Consider the following 19,637-nt stretch of genomic DNA (forward strand, 5'->3'; position numbering starts at 1 on the left):
GAGAACGAATTTCTCTCCAGCTAAATTGAATTTCCCTTTGAAGGTGACTATGTAGTCCTCTACGCTGCCTCACTAGGAATAACTCGACCCTCTTTTCGCTGCCTCTCCAGATCTGGAAAACTTCATTCGGATCACTATCTATGCCCCTCACTAACTTCGTTGCCTCGCTGAAGCTCGAACTCTCCAACAGCTGACTACTGCTACTCTAGAAAATCGAATTCTCCACGCGACTAGTGCTTTCTCCATCACCACATTGATCCCTCCTTATGTCTTCCTGTTGAGACTCCAACAACCAAGATTAAATCTTAATCAATGGCTCATATCATTTCTGGATCGATCCGTATGAGTTTCTAGATGATTCGAACCTTGGCTTAATTAATTTTGATTAATTAACTAGTTTTCCTAAGTTTAGACTTAGGAAACATTAAAAAAATAGGTTAATAATCTAGTTAAGACATCTCTAGGTGGAATTTCCAGAAACGATTTCTGAGTTTTGAAGATGCCATGTATTCTAGCTTCTCCACCAAATTTCATGAGGAGAACACATCCGATGATACAAAAACTAACACTCTGTCTTAGCGAGGAATGTCTTCTAGTGCTGCACTCCCCGTCATAACACCCTGTCTCTGTATCATCTCCTGTCATGCTACTGATGTCTGGCTACTATGACTTCTTGCTACTTACCACCAACCACTGTGCAACTCTGATATATGTTGCATCTGTGTTGTTGCTGACCCTATTGAAAAACATCCAAAATACTAAATGAACTGTGTTCAGTATGATGCATTTGTCACTTGAGTCTCTGACTGCTACTAGCTACTTCTTTGTCAACTGAAGACACTATGTTGTTGCTAACTTTGCACGGTGCCACTTGCAATGTTGCTAACTTTGCACTGTGCTCTCCAACATCTAGTTGCTACTAGTCTCTGCAACTGTCACTCTAGTACTGACTGCATCAACTGTCGCCAAGTAATGATCGATGAGGTGGACTCAGTGGACCTTGCGCATCTCTGTAGCTCTCTACTACAACTCCAAGTCACCCCACCTCACTCCTGGAGGTATATGGGAAATCATGGCAAACTGTTCTTCCAACCTGGAAGACAACTTGTCAATCTTTGCTAATGTTGCCTATTGGTCTTGCTTCTCCTGCGTGTCCTTCGTGAGAGGACACTGCGTGCTGTAGTGACCAAGCTCACCACACCTAAAGCACTTGACCTTCGACAGGTCCTTCTTCTTCTTCTTCTGCTCCCCCTATGCCTGACTAAGACCTTTGGATGCAAGAGCAACATTCTCCTCCCCACTCTTCACACCCTTACTGCTGTTGCCACTGATGGTGCTCTCCAACAGAGCCATCCTCAACTCTACCTGCTGCATATCAGACCACATCTTGTCCAACCTAAGCAAGGTATCTCTACCCAAGATACTTTGGACAAATACCTGCCAATCCTCTGAGACACTATTCAGTGGCAATTGTGCAAGCTTTGTACATTGAGGTACTGACCCAACAACTGCCAGTCTAAGTTGCACGAAACGGGGAAACAGGTACGAGTTTCCAAAACAGGCATGGGTACGAAACGTGATCCCCCCAAATTTTGGAAACGAGGAAACGCAATATCTATATATATATATATATATATATATTAGGACATTAAGAAGTATGTGCAATCATAAAGCATATATGATACATTCTAGTTTATTACATTATGATTAAATTGTCAATTGTCAATGCATAAACAATGTCTCTAAATTTACATCACATTTACTCATGAATGATCACATAATGAAAATAGCAATATCCAAAATCAGCCATGAGAAATTTCTAATTTCTTGTCTTGTGCTTGATTGGGAGTCTCCTCCTACATAGTCAAACGACCTTAGTGCTCTTGATTAAATACAAGTTCCATACCCTAGTATCCTACATGCTCTTGATTATTGGGAGCCTCCCCTGCATAGAGGGTTTGGTTCTCTTGATTAAATACAAGTTCCATACCCTAGTACATGACAAAATCTAGGTTGCACGAAACAGGGAAACGGGTACGAGTTTCCGAAACGGGAAGCAATACGAAACGCGACCTCCCCAAATTTTGGAAATGGGGAAACACGAATATATATATATATATATATATATATATATATATATATATATATATATAGTAGGACATTTAAGAAACATGTGCAATCATAAAGCATATATGATACATTCTAATTTATTACATTATGATAAAATTGTCAATTGTCAATGCATAAACTATAAGTCTCTAAATTTACATCACATTTACCCATGAATGATCACATAATGAAAATAGAAATATCCAAAATCAGCCACAAGAAATTTCTAATTTCTTGTCTCGTGCTTGATTGGGAGTCTCCTCCTACATAGTCGAACGAACTTAGTGCTCTTGATTAAATACAAGTTTCATACCCTAGTACCCTACATGCTCTTGATTATTGGGAGTCTCCCCTGCATAGAGGGCTTGGTTCTCTTGATTAAATACAAGTTCCATACACTAGTACATGATAAAATCCAATGGAAACATTGCAATCCCCCCAATCCTGAAATCCTGAAAAACAGATAAGTTTGCTGGATTTTGAGTGAGATCTAAAATTCTACTTTCTCCATATGAAATCCAATGAGGGCGAAACCACTCTCAAAAATCTTGAGTCATTCCATGGTAATGTTAAAAATTTAAGTAAAAGGATGAAAATGAAAAATAAAGGAGAATATCACTTTTACTTTAAGAATTTAACATTACCATGAACTGCATATGCCTCAAACTTCTTGATGAACTGCATATCAACACTGGGGCAAAAGTTCACTTTTAGAACTTTAAACAGGCATTTAGAAGCAACCAGAAGTCACTAGGATAACATAAAAATAAATTAAAAAACAAATTAAAAGAACAAAAGTAAAAAGCTGAAGCGTGAGTTGTAACTTGTACGGCCCTGAAACGCGTTTCAGGCCATATTGGCCACGTTTCAGTTTCGTGAAACGTGGCAGTATGGCTTGAAACGCGTTTCAAGGCCGTACCACACGCGTTTCAGCGTTTCGTACGGAAACGCCCCCTTGCCCTACGTTTCCTGTAACTTAGGACAAAATCCAATGGAAACATTGCAATCCCCCCAATCCTAAAATCCTGAAAAATAGATAAGTCTGTTGGATTTTGAGTGAGATCTAAAATTCTACTTTCTCTATATGAAATCCAATGAGGGCGAAACCACTCTCAAACATCCTGAGTCATTTCGTGGTAATGTTAAAAATTTAAGTAAAAGGATGAAAATGAAAAATAAAGGGGAATGTCACTTTTACTTTAAGAATTTAACATTACCATGAACTGCATATCAACACTAGGGCCATAGGCTTGAACAGTAGGCTGCTCCACTTAAAAATATCTTCTTTTTTATAACTTGAGAGGCATCCAGAAGATATTTTAGTCGCCCAATAAAAAATTAGAAGCGAAAAAATAAAAAACAAATACAAGAAAAAATCAAGTTAGAAGAGGAAACTCTGTCGTACGGTCTGGAAACGCGTTTCTGGCCGTACTGACCACATTTCCTCCTAGAGAAACTGGCCGATATAGCCGAAAACGCGTTTCCAGGCCGTACAATATGAGTCTCCTTGTTTCCGTTTCGTTTCCGGCCGGAAACGGACCCTTCTCCAACGTTTTGTGCAACTTAGCTGCCAACTGATCTCAGACTTCCTTAATCCGAGTGAGAAAGGCATCTCTGCTTTTGCCCTTCTTCATCCTCGTGCTCCTCAGCTTCTCTTGGAGATACATCTTCTACTGCTTGGAAGAACTCTAAAAAAGCTCTGTTGGGGCATCCCACATCCCCTTAGTTGTTGTATGTCCTGCTCCATATGAGACGAGATGATCCCGGACTCCATCCAAAATCATCCTCTTGGCCGTAGCCATCTCCTTCCTGTACTCCTTGAGCTGCTTTGCATCTTGGGTTACTGCTACAACACTCTCTGCATAGGGCTTCAGACCATATTCATCTAGAAGGAATAACATCCTTTTCGTCCAGATGACATAGTTGGAGGCACTATCTAATCTATCTTGGTCCCTGAGCCTAGTTGTGGCCACTTTGATCTGGTCTGGAAACTCCCTCTTCCTTTGCTCGACTGCTACTCTACTACTAACACTGCCTCCTGGAATGCACTGTTCTGGTAGCTGCTACTGCCAATCTGCAACTGGGAAAATCAAATTTCTTGGCTAGAAACCCTCTAAGAGAAATTTCCCTTTGTGTGTGTGCTTTTCTCTTCCACCCGACGCTGGTTCTACTGCTTTAAAAATCCTTTGCGTCCAACCAAGGAATCAGCGAACATCTGAGTTGTAAATGCTCCCTGTGACTGTTGGAATCACTATCCCAAGTTATTCGACTTTTCTGCCAACCCGCAACTGATAATCGAACTACTACCCCAACAATTTGGCCTGCATGTCAAGGAATTGCGCTACACTAGAAAATTTTGGCCTGCTGCTCCCTCTGAGCAGCGAAATTTTCTTTTCGCTTCTAAGTTCCAAGGTTGATCACTTATGCTTTGATGCCATGTGAAAATTTCGACTATCACAACAACTAGAAATTATTTTCCTACTAGTTAATTTATTTAACAATTTAGTTGTTGTTTGCTACAACAAATACAAATAACCCACACTGTGATTTTCACAACTAAACTGCGGAAGAAAATAGCATTGTAAACTGAGAAAATACTAACACACACATAAAATGACACTATTATTTTTGGACAACTGTCCTCGAAAAACCCAACATCGGAAAACCGATGCAGTAGTGAGGTTTTTATTATTATGCAATATTTAAATCTGAATATAATCTATGGATGCCCAACTGGCAATCCAAACAGCAAGAAAATCTGGCAAAATTATTTGAAGGGAATTACCCTTCTTCCACAAGCAATCCTGGCGCAACTTGCTTCAAAAAACTCGGCCACCAAGACCCTCTGCATTAACCTCTCGCTGCTCTGTGCAGACCCTATGACGTCAAGCTTCCAAATTGTTTTTGATGAAGTCGTCCTACCTGTTTCTACTGAGGAAATCGCCTCTCCCACACTTTGGACCCTCTGCCCGACCTCTGGAACTGAGAACGAATTTCTCTCCAGCTAAATTGAATTTCCCTCTAAAGGTGACTGCGCAGTCCTCTGTGCTGCCTCACTGGGAATAACTCAGCCCTCTTGCTGCTGTTGATTTTTGGAAGCATCGAATGTTCTTTAAGCCTCAAAATTTGTAGGGAGGCTTGGACACATGTATTGCACAATACCCAGAAATCGTTTTAGGAAATTCCATCCAGAACTAGTTTTATTAAAATAATTAATTATTTTTAATGGGTGCCTAAGTCTAAAATTAGGGAATTAAAATAATTAAAGGGTATAAATCTAACTGTGGGTGAAACTTCTAGAAGAAGACGAGGATCAAGCCAAAATGATCTGAGCCATAGATTAGAATCTAATCTGGGTCGTTGGTTCTCAACAAAAGGATTATAAGAGGAGGCTCGATGGGCATTTGGAAGACACATCGAGTGGGAGATCAGAGATTGAATTTCTAAAGAGAGCAGCGGAGTAGTTGCCGGAGAGAAGTTCAAAGTGATTTCTTGCAGTGAGGGGCAGGGTTAGCTTCGGTTGGAGATTCCACCTGATTCGAGAATAATCAGTAGAGGAGGCAGACAGAGTTTTGGGAGAGGCAGCATAGGTTGACGCAGAGGTAGCATATAGCCTTGGGGAGATCAATATTTTTGCTAAAGAGGTCAATTTCTGAAGCTAGAAGCCGGGGTGTGAGACCAGGAGGACAAAATCAAAGTCTCAGAGGAAAATTGATTAGCAGAAGGGGTGACGTTTTCCCTAGAAGTTGCGACGTTGGGCCTATGCAGTGATTGCGCAAAGGCATCACAAAGGCAGGAAGGGACAAGCCATTCTGTGTCTGAATCAGTCGGGATTGCCAATGATAGTGTGAGGTATTTCTCACTAATACTTTGTCAGTAATATTCTCTGTACTAGATAGCCAACAAGAGCTGCGATGTTGGGCCTATGCAGTGACTGCGTAAAGGTAGCACAAAGGCAGGAAGGGACAAGCCATTCCATGTTTGAATTAGTCGGGATTGCCAATGATAGTGTGAGATATTTCTCACTAATATTTTGTCAGTAATATTCTCTATACTGGATAGCCAACAAGGCATCCAAAGATTGTATTCAGAAAACTACTGCTTAATAATACAAACCCTCAGTTGTTGCACCGATTTTCCCACATTGGTTTTTTCCGAGGACATTTGTCCAAAAATAATTGTGTAGTTTGTTGTGTATTTCTTTCTTTCTTATTTACTTGTTTCCATATATAAATTTAATTGGTGAAGGCTGCACTATATTAGTTTTGATACTTACTGTAGGAAGCAATAAATAATTTGTTCAGTAATTAACAAATAGAAGGAACTTAATCACTTGTTGCAGTAGAAATTTGGGCCTTCCAAATTTCACAGTTGCTGCCTCTCCAGATCTGGAAAACTTCCTTTAAATCACTGTCTCTGCCCCTCACTAACTCTACTGCCTCACTGAAGCTCGAACTCTTCGGTAATTGATCGCTGCTACTCTGGAAAATTGAATTCTCCAAGTGACTACTGCTTTCTCCATCACCACATCGATCCCTTCTTATGTCTTCCTGTTGAAACTCCAATGACCACAATTAAATCTTAACTGATGGCTCAGATCATTTCCGGATCAATCCGTGTGAGTTTCTAGATGATTCACACCTTGACTTAATTAATTCTGATTAATTAACTAGTTTTCCTAAGTTTAGACTTAGGAGACATTAAAAAATAGGTTAATAATGTAATTGAGTCATCTGTAGGTGGAATTTCCAGAAATGATTTCTGGGTTTTGGAGATCTTATGTATTCTAGCCTCTCCAAATTTTGTGGCTAGAACACATCCGATGCTACAAAAACTAACATCTATTACATTATGACATTGAGGACACTTGACATAAATCCTATAAGCCTTCAATGGAGGCTTTGACTTAAAAACAACTGACCCAAGCATGAAACCCATGCTTTAATAAGTCAATTTTCTAAAAAAAAAATTTATTTTTCTTTCTTTTGACAAATACATTTCATTATGACTCAAATATAATTATGAACACCGATATTAGTTACATTCTTCAACACCTTCTTACATAGGGAGGTATTCATAATTACATATATATAGAGGTACATGGCAAATCTCAAAATGAACTACGAAGAGTTCTAGCACACTCAATGTTGCAGACTAGATACCTAACCAAGGTATTCTATCCGAGTGGGACTAAGGGGACTCAAGATTTAGCCAACTCTAGGTACCATAAGGATTTTAAGCTCTACCACCAACCTAGGGATCTACGTGCATGTCCAAGGTCAGAGCTCCATGACCAACACCACCCTCGCTCATCGGGACCTAAACATCAACACATAGGTCGACCAGATGTCCTCCCAAGCATCTTGCCATTAGATGCTTCATCACTCCCTAATAAACTAAATCAAATATATCCATTTCTCCAAGCATGCTTCCAGAGTGTTCAACCTTTCTATGGAGAGATTTACCTATACAAGTACAAACCCCAATCGACAATAAACTTTCAAATATAAGTAAATACAAACCCTTGGGGTCCTTAATCATTCTGATGCTAATTTCATCATCAAGTTATCCATATACAATTTGTCAAAAGCTTTCTTCTTCTTCCATTTCTTCAGCTGCACCAAATACATCTTCAGATCTTTCTCAAGCTTTTTGTTTGCTCATGAACAATCACCTATAATACTTTTTCAAGGAATTTATTGTTATAATATGCCCTCCTTCTCAATTGGGCAGATATATCATTTCTTCTATCCAGGTTCCCTCTCAACTTTAGGGAGATCAACGACTTCCTTCTTCTATAACATCAAAGAACCTTTCATGGCTTCTTTCCATCTTATGGCATCAAGTTCATCTTGAACTTCTTTCATCATACTTAACATTTTCAACATCTTGAAGATTATGTACCTACAACAAATATATAGAAGCATGAAGTTAACTATGTCATTATAATGGAAACATCAACTCATTCAACTTTTAGACATCAAATTCCTAAACCTAGTTAGGCTCATAACAGACACATACTAGACTTCGACTTCTTGTTAGGGTTTTGTCATAAACCCTAGACTTTATCTTTGTGACACAAAGCCTTAGATATCAACAATTCAATCAAATAGCAATCCAATCATAGTGCTATACATCAACAATATGCTTTTACATCTTATACTTCTACTAGGGTTAGTTGCAAACCCTAGATCTTATCATCAAAGCTAAATCATTTTGAAAACAATATTATCATGCCCTACAATATCAATCTTTACTAGGGTTTTTTTACAAACCCTAGATTTCACAAACTAAAACATGAGCACCAACAATTACGTTAGCATACTCGCATATACATTTCTAAGGTTTCATTATCATGTACTAGCATCTCATATCAATATCCATATCTACTAGGTAAACCCAAGACACACATTAATCCATCAAAATTAGGTATACAACAATTTCATTCAAACTAGGGTTTCGATCGGATGAATATACACTTAGGATTTCATTCATAGGATCTTACTATAAAGGTTTTGTTCCTGAACCCTTAATTAAAAATCTAGGGTTTAATAACTTAGACATTAACAACAAACCCTAAAGGGCTAGGGTTTCTATCATAACAATACCAACACCTAAACATCAAAAGAATAGGAATTTTAGATTTCATCAACAACCCTAAGTAGGCTAGGGTTTTATAGTGAACCCTAGAGGTTAGGGTTACACAAGAATGATCAAATAATAACATGAGGGTAGATTCAATCTAATGATTAATCACCCTAACAAGAATCTTTGTGATTCAAAACCCTAGACATAACAATGTTAGTAATGTAAAGCAAATTTCAAAAGAATAATGATCATACCATTTACATGAAGAGAAGTTTATAATAAAGCTTATAGTATAGGACATACCTTGAATTGTTCCTTAACAAACCTTGTAGGACATCAATTCTTGAAGGACTTCTCTTGCAACAAAACTTCTTCCATGCTTCAAGTCTATCCTTTAAAGTTTCCTCCACAACCTTTGTTTATTCCGCAATCTTTCCTAACCAAGGAAAATATAAAGAAAAATGTTATTAGCATACAATACAAAAAAGTCTTTATGTGAGGAGGAAACCAAATATGAAAAGATGAAACAAAGCATAAGATACTTATCTTTTGGTAAAATGGTGGAGGCTCCCTCTTAATCCAAGCTTTCTGAGGGATACCTACAACTTATCAAAATAATGCAAAAATGTTCTAACAAGACATGTTAGACCTACAAACTCTAGAAATCAAAACACAAAAGAAAACGATATGAGACTAAGAAGGATATGTAGAAGACGACTTAGTAGTATAGCTCCTAGACTTTTGATTCCTCAGTTTTGTTCTTCTTCGGTAGAGCTTCATCGACAATATTTTCTTGTTCCCTATCTCTCTTGTTATTCCTTGGATTCTCAGTGCATTGACTTTGATAATGACCCATCTTATGACAATTGCAGCATTCAATCTTTGATAGGTCAACTTCTTTGGTCCTTTGAACTTCTTGAAGGTTCCCTTTTTCTTGTGATGAGAAGAATTGGCATTCGAGGTGTTTTCTTCTTCATCCTCCTTGTTCTTTACTAACGATATTCGATCTTCTTCTTGAATGCATGCATTCCACATTTGTTCAAATATTGGAGTATCCTTCCAACTGTTAATTCCTGATGCAAAAGCACTCCAAGATTTCGGTAGTCCTAGAAGAGTAGTAATTATGAACTACTTTCTTGGTACAACTTCATCTATTTCTTGGAGTTCATCTCTAATTCTAGATATTCTTATAAATTAGGATGATACAATATCGTCTTTCATCATCTTAATAGTTCTTACTTCATTCTCGAGGCTTGCTATTTGACCAATGTTCTTGATGGTGAATAATTTGGAGAGAGCCTCATACATTTCTTGAGCAGAATCTATGTCGGATATGTATGGAATTAGGTTGTCCTTTACTCCATCCACTATTAGGTTCATGGCCAAGATTTAAGTTTCTTTGAACTTCTCTTTCTCTGCTTCATCAGTGGGTTTCTTGACTTTTCCTTGAACAAGATTCAAAACTTTGTGTTTTTTGAGGATAAGATCTATCCTCTTTTTCCATGCCCTGTAGTTGGATGCTACTTCTAGCTTGTTTTCTCCCTTCATTGAAGTTGTCATAATTCTTGTAGACAATAAGCTCTTCTTCTTATATAATCATTTTTCCTTATTGACCTTCCTTTGATCCCTTTCCTTCAATGGATCTTTAAGTTGCCTTTTTCTCCCTTCTTCACCTTAGCTCTGAAACCATGTTAGAAAATCGGAAAGGAAGAAAGTTTTTCTTTTGTTGATAATCACTTGTGATATCTTTGAGTTCTTATTATCTTTCTTAGGTTCTTCTATTATCTTAGTTTCATGAAGCAATTACCAAAAGCAAAATGCGAAGCTCAAATACACCAGATATATGCGCTCTGCCAGGGCTAAAACCCCTCTATAGGGGAAAACCCAGTCAAAATTCCTCCTTCAGTAGATTCAAATAGAGATAGACCAAGACCCTAGACAAAAAGACCTTCCTCCTCCACCAAGTCAGTCCTCAAACTAATCTTCCAACCTTCAAAGATCAACTTCATCAACACTGCTTCAATACTACATCAAAGCTGTATCAAGGATTCAAGGACAAATTTTTTACCCTACTGCATCAGAATTTCGGCCCAGCTTCAAGACTGCAAGTTCAGCCCTCCTACAGCTTCAGTTCCTTCACACGTGTGAGACAAAATAGAGAAAATTTTGACTTCCCTAGCTAAATAACGAACTCCTCCTTCGCTAGCCCTTTCCTTCTTCCTTCTTGAATTTCACTCTTTTTCTGTACCTAGTTATTGCAATTCGAACTTGTGAGAGATGTGTGTCCAAATGAGTTGAGTTCCTCCAATATATAGTGAGTTTGTGAGGTCAAATTCCCTTGCTGAAGCCAACTTGTCCTTTCTTGAAGCCGACTTGGCAAAGGTAGCCTAATTGACCTATTTTACATTAAAATAAATCTCTTTCTTGACAAATGAAGCCCAAGAAAGGTCTATTACATTATGACATGGACAAGGACACTTGACATAAATCCTAAAAGCCTTCAATGGAGGCTTTGACCTAAAAAAAACGGACCCAAGCATGAAACCCATGTTTTAATAAGTCAATTTCTTTAATAATAAAATTTAATTTTCTTTCTTTTGACAAATGCATTTCATTATGACTCAAATAAAATTATGAACAACGATACTACTTACATTCTTTAACATAGACAAGCTACAACGTAAGAGAAAAAGTATCTCCTAGGGTTACCCATGCATTTTGATGGGTAACAAGAGCTACTAAAATAAACAAGTGCTACATCCACCAAAAAATAGAAGTTCTCATGAAGAAGTCAATAGGCAATTGATTTGAGTTGGGAATAATTTTTATCTCTTTTATCATATTTTTGAATCAATGTCCAGCCATAAATGCTTGGAAAGAGTTCAATTACATATTTATATAGTATTCATGATTGTTTATATATTGTAAAATCGCATCTTCCTTATGCACCTGTGATTCTAGTCCAGTCCTCATTGACACCTAATGCATTATTATATGAGATTTGGAGTTCTCATGTCACACTTGTCACAAATTAGTGACTACTTAGTATGATAGAAATTGATGCATAGGCAATACTCTAGAATTGTGATTCTGCTAGATGATTTTAGTAGAAAAATTGAACAAAGCAAATATATAGCTCAACTCTCACCAAGTGAAAAGGAGTGCCTTTTATTGTACCGTTATGCTGCCAGAATGCCAGTTTAAGGAATAAAAATAGTTGAGTTTGCAATGTTTTTGAAGTTTGTTTTTTGCGTTTAATTATGGCTCTTATCTTTCACAAATTTTATTATGCTATATCAAGCGTTGACAGAAAATATCCTATATAAAGTTCATTAGTGTGTTGCAGAATAATATACATATCAAAAATGTTATGGAACTAGAAATCAATACCTCTCTGCTCCACCCATTGCTTCTACCATTTCCTTGCACAGTTTCATTGGTGGTGGAAATGGTTTAGGATCTTTACCAAGAATGTAACCAAAGTCAACATGAAAAAGTCCTCCATCATCCCTCAAAAGAAGATTATCAAGATGCCTGAAAAAACGTGAAAGCATAGAATGAGCATTTAATTGTCAAAGAGTACAACTCACACTAGAGGAAACCAAATCCTTACAATTTCCCATAGTTTCACTGGATGGCATCTACCATTTCTGTAGATGCTCCCAGTGTAGTTACTGGATGTAAAAAAGCATTGCATAGAAAATTATGCCCTATGGTATGGCATTGAAAAATAATCAGAGCCTAGACGTAACAATAGCAAAACGTTAAATGAAATTTACTGCAAAATGCAGTTCACAGAGTTCACATGGTTTAGGTTGGAAATACTGATCATTTTTTTTCATCTACAAGGTATTTAATAAGCTCGTTAAAATTCCTCAAGGTCTTCGCAACTGACACTGGATGAACCTTTTGAACATATCCTGCTTTCAGTAAACACTTTGTAAGGCCATTAATTTGATGCTGACTAGGCCACTTAAAAATAAATTCCCAGGAAAACTCCATATCATCCACAAACACTTCCAAGTGCCAACCCATGATGCCAAAAATAAACAATGAGTAGCACTTCATAGGCACAATGATCCATGTCACAACATTTCCAAATGTGGTTAGTTAAGATTAAAAATAATTAATTAAAAAAAAAGTAATGACTGATGAGACTTTGTTTCAGTCCACTGTTTATGCAGTGGATATGTTGTATGTATTAACTTTTAAGAATGCACCCTGAGCTGTATGGAAGCGATTGTCTCTCCAAAGTTATTGCACGTCCAACAGTCCCACAAAATGGTTGATTCATTACATTGGGGACTGAAAATGAAGCCTTCAAGTTCCAACAGAAAGGATATTATTTTGTTATTAGTAGAAATTATAGATGAATCCGACACACACAATGTCACGGGGTTCGCCGAATTTGAACCTTGAGGTTTGAAATTTGGGGAACCCCCAAAAAAAATTCAAATGCATTTAGGTCCACTGAACCTGAAGGTCAAGCCTCATCGAATTCAAACCTAAAGTCGAACCTGATCAAATTTGAACCTCAAGCCAAACCTAAAGCCGAATTTGATAAAAAAAAAAATTGAGGGTCGGACTTATGGATTATAACTACTTGACATCATTGACTTCCCTTTTTAAATTTTGAAATTTGAATAGGTTCTCCATGATTTTAAATTTTGATTATGTTTTAATTATCTGAATTTTTGAGATTACAAGTATTTGATATTATAGACATTCTTTTAAATTTTGAGATTAAAAATTATGCCATTTCTTTTTGCATTTGAAAACTACTATGGTGTATGTGTATATTTAACTAATGTCATTGATAATTAGATGTTACTATGATTAAGTTATTCACGTATGTTTACTAATTCTTACTATATATGTTTATTGAATGATTTTTATTTTAAATTATTCTGTCATATATATATATATTGAAAAATATGTATAGTCGAACTTAATGTCGAACCTCATTGAAACATTTGAATTTGAATCGAACTTAATCATTGTCGAACTCGAATTTGAACCCAAACCACGTGACATAGGGTACACACATCCATTGTGATTTCTAGAGTTAAATTTGCTTCCTGTACCTTTTAACACAGTTCGAATATTTTTTCATGAAGTATTCTGTAACCACAGATGCTAGTTTAATTCCTTTGATTTGAAGGGTTCAAGGTGCACTTTGTATGACTCAAAGCAATCTTTCCTTCCCTATATTTGTCATATTTATGGCTTGGCATGTCTCAGTCACTACCCTGTTACCACCAAAATGTGGGTAAACCCATAGGAGAATTTTTTTCTCCTTCTTGGGACAGTCAGTTGGTCAACAACCCTACATTGCTCAGTACAAGAAATTATGCCAAGATCCCCCACCATTTGCACTAGTCAGACACCTCTCACCATTCGACGTTCCTTTTGAAGAAAAGTAGGCTATGTTACCGAATCTGTGGGGCTAGGTAGTTGGATCCGCAGATCCCCAGATCAGATACGGATCCGGATCCAGGTCCACTAGGATCTGCATTGTGCACTTTCAAAAATAATGAACCTTTCGTAGTAAATACAAACCTACAAAATCATGTGTTCTATGGCGGCAGCTTGATCGATTCTGCAAATGAAGGTGCGTTGGTCGGACTAGTTAGGTAACAAAAGTCTATCGGAACATATGTGCGTCAAACGATTATTCAAATGGGCATTTAACATATTATTATCATATTATTTAACATTGATAAATGTCTGTCGGAACATATGTGTGTCACGCAACTGTTAGCCCCCAGGTCCCACATGGTGAAACCAAAAAGGGTACATTAAGCAACAGCAAGGCATATTCCAAGGTACATATGAGGCACAGTCGAGTATGGGTTGAAATATATTCAAGAGGATGACATTAGACATTGCGGGTACACAGATGCAGATTGGGCTGGCAGTTCAATGGACAGGAAAAGTACCTCCGGGTATTGCTTCAGTGTTGGATCATGGATGTTTTCTTGGTGTAGCAGGAAGCAGAAGTCAATAACACTGAGCTCTGCAGAAGCAGAGTATATGGTAGCTAACACAGCTACGTGTGAAGCTATATGGCTTCGGAAGATGCTGGTAAGCTTGTTCAGGGAGAGGATGGAGGCGACCAGTGTCTACTGTGATAATCAGAGTTGCATAAATCTCTATGAGAATCCAATGTTTCATGATAGGTCGAAAAACATCGATATTTAGTGTCACTTCATCATAAATTGTGTACAGCGAGGAGCAGTCCAGCTACAATATGTTCCCACAAAGGAGCAGTCCAGCTACAGTATGTCCCCACAGAGGAGCAAGTTGCAGATATACTCACGAAAGCTCTGGGGAGAGCTAAGTTCGTCTATTTCAGAGAACAGATGGGTATGGTGGAGAACCTGTTTCAGTAGCAGGGATAGGCTATTTTGCATGTTGCAAATGTTGCAGTTGCAACAACAATAGATGAAGAGGGAGCCGCAATGCGAATGCAATGTTGGCAACAATTTTGCAGAGTCAACACCAACATAGATGTAGTGTATATCAAAGTTGCGCAGTGGTTGGTGGACAACAGCAGCTAGACATCAGCAGTGTTATCCCCTACAATTTCCTAGGCTGAGGAGGAGATTGAAAGAGGTAAACTCGAAACACTTTTAGTTCAGTAGCTAGCCCCATTGAACCAAAGAGGGATCTCTCTAAGGATTTGTCAATGAATAACTGAAAATAAATAGGTTTTAGGCTAGATATACAAGTCTTGTTTGAGTATTTGTGAATTTAGGGTTTTTGGTTTGTTGGACTAGGGATTAGAGCAGGTAATTAGGTCAAGGCTTCAAGTATGCAGTGACAAGTATAAAAAGGAGCTAGATATCAGTGTTTTATGGTGAACTTAAAGTGTTTTCAATGTAGTATAGGTCTAAGAGTTTAAGAGAACATAATGAGCATGTAAAAGCATGAATTCATTAGTCTTAGAAGAAAAGAAACACAAGCATGATTTCCACATAAACAGAGCTTAAATCTAAGATTTTTGTCTATATAACTGCAAGGAAATTCATAGGAAGAAGATAAAGCATGAAAAGAGAGATGATTTATCCATTAGAAACTGATAGGAAAATAAAACAACACCATAGACTCACTGAACAAGAATTCCTGAAATATAGCTGCAACTGCTCCTATATTAGCTGTAAGAGAACATAAGGTACAAGCTTCTCCACAAAATTCCAACCCCTCTCTCTGAATGAGAAATGATACATATAGACTTAATTAAACAACTTCCCCACCTTCAAGAGTCGAATTACTAGGTGGTGGAACTGCTTCCAAGATGATCTCAACCAACAAGTAAGAGCAATGTGGAAAAAGTCGAAGTTGGGATTAAATCGGCAAGGGTCCAAAAGTTGAAAAACTCGTTAAAGTTGGGAGTTTTTTGAAAAAGTCAGCAAAATTAAAAGAACACAATTTTTTTTTTTTAGCATTTAGTGTATCCACAACATCAAATAAATGCACATAAACATGTAAAGAAAGCTAATATATAATATATATATGAAATCTAGTGCTACATCACATATCAAAATAGTGAATCAACTCTTGAATCTTGAATCTTGTCTAAGTCTCAACTCTCAAGATGGCCGACCTTTTCAGTCGACTCCCGATAAAATCGAGATTAATTTGATTAAATCGCGATTTTTTCGGCAGTGAAAAAGTCTGCAAAAAGTCGGCTGATTTAATCATTTTTCTGAAAAAATCGGGTTTTTGGGATTTAATCTCGACTTTTTGCCAACTTTTTCCACACTAGGTAAGAGTGAGAAGGTCAAATACAAACTCTTCTCTTAGACTTTGTTTTGAAATTTGCTTCCTTAATGAGGTCGAATTAACCATAAAAACAACCTATCATCTACGAAACCGGATTCATCCCCTAGGCCCTACGTGTCCCAAATCTGGCGAATCGGACACGATTCAGTCGGATACGTGTCTGAAAATCAGGACACGTTGTGTCTGATCAAGACACTTCGAATCCGGAACGTGTCCCAAACAGGACACTTCAAATCTGGAACGTGTCCTAATTTTCAGACACAAATCCGAAAATCAAGAACCCGCGCAGCGTTATAAACGCGTATTTCCCCATTCTATTTGCACATTCACTTGTTTAGTTCGTCGTGGGTGTTTGGAAGCAAGGAGCAAAGGGTGTGGGAGCATTTTCAAGGAGATTCAAGCAACAAGTAAGTGCTAGAGCCTATCAGATTTGATGATGGTGATACTATAGAGGGGTCATCCTCCACACCAACAGATGCAGAGATGACTTTGGATACAAAGGAGGAGGATGCAACAGAGGAGAGAAGTGGTGACCATGATGATAAGGACAGTGATTATGATTTTGATGATGACTATGAGGATTGATGCCTTGAAGCTTGTATACTAGTAGACTTGTAGTTGTAGTTGTTCTGTATTTACTATTCCTATATGCCATTGGCATTGCACTACCTATGTAAACAGTAACACATTTTGATTTTGATGACTTAATGAGAAAACTACAATATCTTTATCTTACTATCTTGTCTTTCTCCTATTGGATCAGTGATGAATTGAATATGTATTATAAATTTATAATTTCTCATTTATCATTTATCATTTATGTCACAATCGTATTTGTAATTTTGTATGCATAATGTTACTTTGTAAAACTTACATCTAGATGAAGATTTATGTTTGAATCAATGAATTTGTATCACGAATGAGAATTTGTGTAAGAAATATATGTATATGAATAAATAGACATGATAGGCTAGGTCACCTGACACGAGGATTCGAGATTCGACAAATATGGGGATTCGAGTGTCCTGTTTTGTGAGGTCAAAGTGTCCACATCTGACACTCAAATCCCCGTATCCGTCGAATCTCGAATCCTCATGTCAGGTGACTTAGCCTATCATGTCTATTTATTCATGATTACATCATCTCACCTTGAACTACTTCAATTACATCATGAGTTTTGACTTTGACCAAGTCAAACTGAAAACTAAAAAATTACACAGTGAAACTTAAAAAAAAACTCATAAATTTGCATAAGTGCAGCGCCAACTTTGAGCCCACTTTAAGGTGCCTTCCTGAAGTCCAAATTGAAATCTGAGAGAACGGTCAACTAGCCTTGCCTGTCTAGTTTCCAGAACACCTTGAATTTTTTAAAATGACCCATGGGAAGGCATTCAAAAACTCATTCTCCCAAGGTGTCTCCAGAAGCGTAGCCTCTGTCAAAAAGAGTGGCAGGATGATGATTTTTGACCCATTTTTCTCCTTTTTCTCAAAATTTGAGCCCTATTTCAGAATATGATGAAATGGGTTTTGAGAGGAGACCATGAGCTTTCCAAAAATGCAAGCCATTTATTATTTAGAGGTCTGAGGAAAAAGTGCAGCGTCTGAGAGGAGACCATGAGCTTTCAAAAAATGCAAGCCATTTGTTATTTGGAGGTCTGAGGAAAAAGCGCAGCGCCAAGGCACTACACTTCTATGACTAGCTCAATTTCTAAATTTGGCACCAAATAGTCAAAAAACAAAAAATTCTTAGAAAAGCTTCAAAATTGGTCATGACGTGCAAAATGAGGTATGTCAAGCCCTCATGGATGCTTCAGCGAGCATCTCCCTGTTATCCCTCTCATTTTTGTCCTTTAGGGTTTCCTTTAGCTTATTTTTCAACTGCTTGAGCTTGATATTGGATATCATGTTTCTGGTTTGATAATGATGGGCCATGTGTCTCAATAGTTGATTATCCATGATGGCTTTGTTAAGAAGCTTTTCTAAGTGGTCATTTACCTTATTTAGCAAATACTGTCTATCCTCATTGACCTCCAAGGAAATTCTGTTTTCCATGTCTAGGTCTTCATCTAGCAGATTGTGTCCTCTCTCCTCCTTCAATGCCTTTTTGAGTCCCTTGGTCCTTGGCCTCTTTTTCCTGACTTGTTTTTTAGTTTCCTCATGTTCACTAGGCTCCAACACTGCTTTGCCTTTGCCTCCTTGCTACAACACCTTAGATTGCTCTTTCTCCATGATGAGTTGTGTAGCCTTGCTCTTGCCATATTGTCCATGAGTTCTTTTATCTGAAAATCTTTCTCTTTGATAATCCGTTGCATGTTTGAAGGTTCATTTGCTACTTCCAAGTCCACCAATTCAAAATCATGCTCAATTAGGTCTTCATCCTGTACATGTGATCCCTGTTTTGCTGATGTAGAAGGCTTGGCCCTTTTCTCAACCTGAGAAGTAAACACAAGCCTTTTTCCTCTTTGATACATTTTGGTCACCTCAGGTCTAGATGTCGTGGGCACCTCCACTGACTTGCTTGATGATCCTACCTCCACCTGCTGTGTTGATATTTCTTGATGATGAACTGAAAAAGAAATTTCATGCCATTGCAAAGCTTTTTCTATGAATGAATCCCATGTCATGTTCTTTTCTGCTAGCTGATGGAGAACTACAACCTTTTATCAAGTTGTGATGAAAAAGACTAGGGTAGTGTTCTTTGTCTTTCACTTGTACCTTCTCAAACATTTTAGCAAGGCTTCTACATAGATAATTACACATGTTGAGAGTCTTTTGAGCTATGAAGTGCATTAGAAGCCTAATGTGATATGCATACAATCTAGAAAATCTTCCCTCACAGGTAAAAAACTTCATTACAATCTTCATCAATGGCACATAATTCTCCAACAGGTACCTAAATGGGATGATGTGTGTATGGGTCTCTCTGTAGGGTGATTTGAAGAAAGATCTGTAATGTTCAAGGTCCAAGATCATGCCTTTAAACTAGTACTCTTCGTGATCAGGTATCCCTGTGGCAAGAGAAATGGTAGCCACTAAAAAAGTAAACTCAACCCCTACTATGATGGCCCTTTCCCCTTTCAGATGAGTGGTAATCCAATTAGTTAACTATTCATGGAAACCCACTTCACATACCCTTTTGCAAAACCCTAGATAAT

The 19,637-nt window shown here is 37.7% G+C and overlaps 1 protein-coding gene across 1 annotated transcript in view; it reads right to left on the reverse strand.

Moving 5' to 3' along the window:
• Positions 1–19,637, reverse strand: part of LOC149216328 (phosphatidylinositol 3-kinase, root isoform-like) — a 477,313-nt gene that overhangs the window by 39,516 nt on the left and 418,160 nt on the right. Inside the window, exon 16 of the mRNA XM_089392772.1 lies at positions 12,088–12,231. Within this exon, the coding sequence (XP_089248898.1) occupies positions 12,088–12,231 (144 nt within the window). The remainder of the gene's footprint in view (positions 1–12,087; positions 12,232–19,637) is intronic.

The sequence above is a fragment of the Pinus tabuliformis genome, chromosome 1_1 (assembly GCF_031772625.1).
Source record: "Pinus tabuliformis cultivar Carrire ecotype Pingquan chromosome 1_1, CPIR1, whole genome shotgun sequence".
NCBI classification, from domain to species: domain Eukaryota; kingdom Viridiplantae; phylum Streptophyta; class Pinopsida; order Pinales; family Pinaceae; genus Pinus; species Pinus tabuliformis.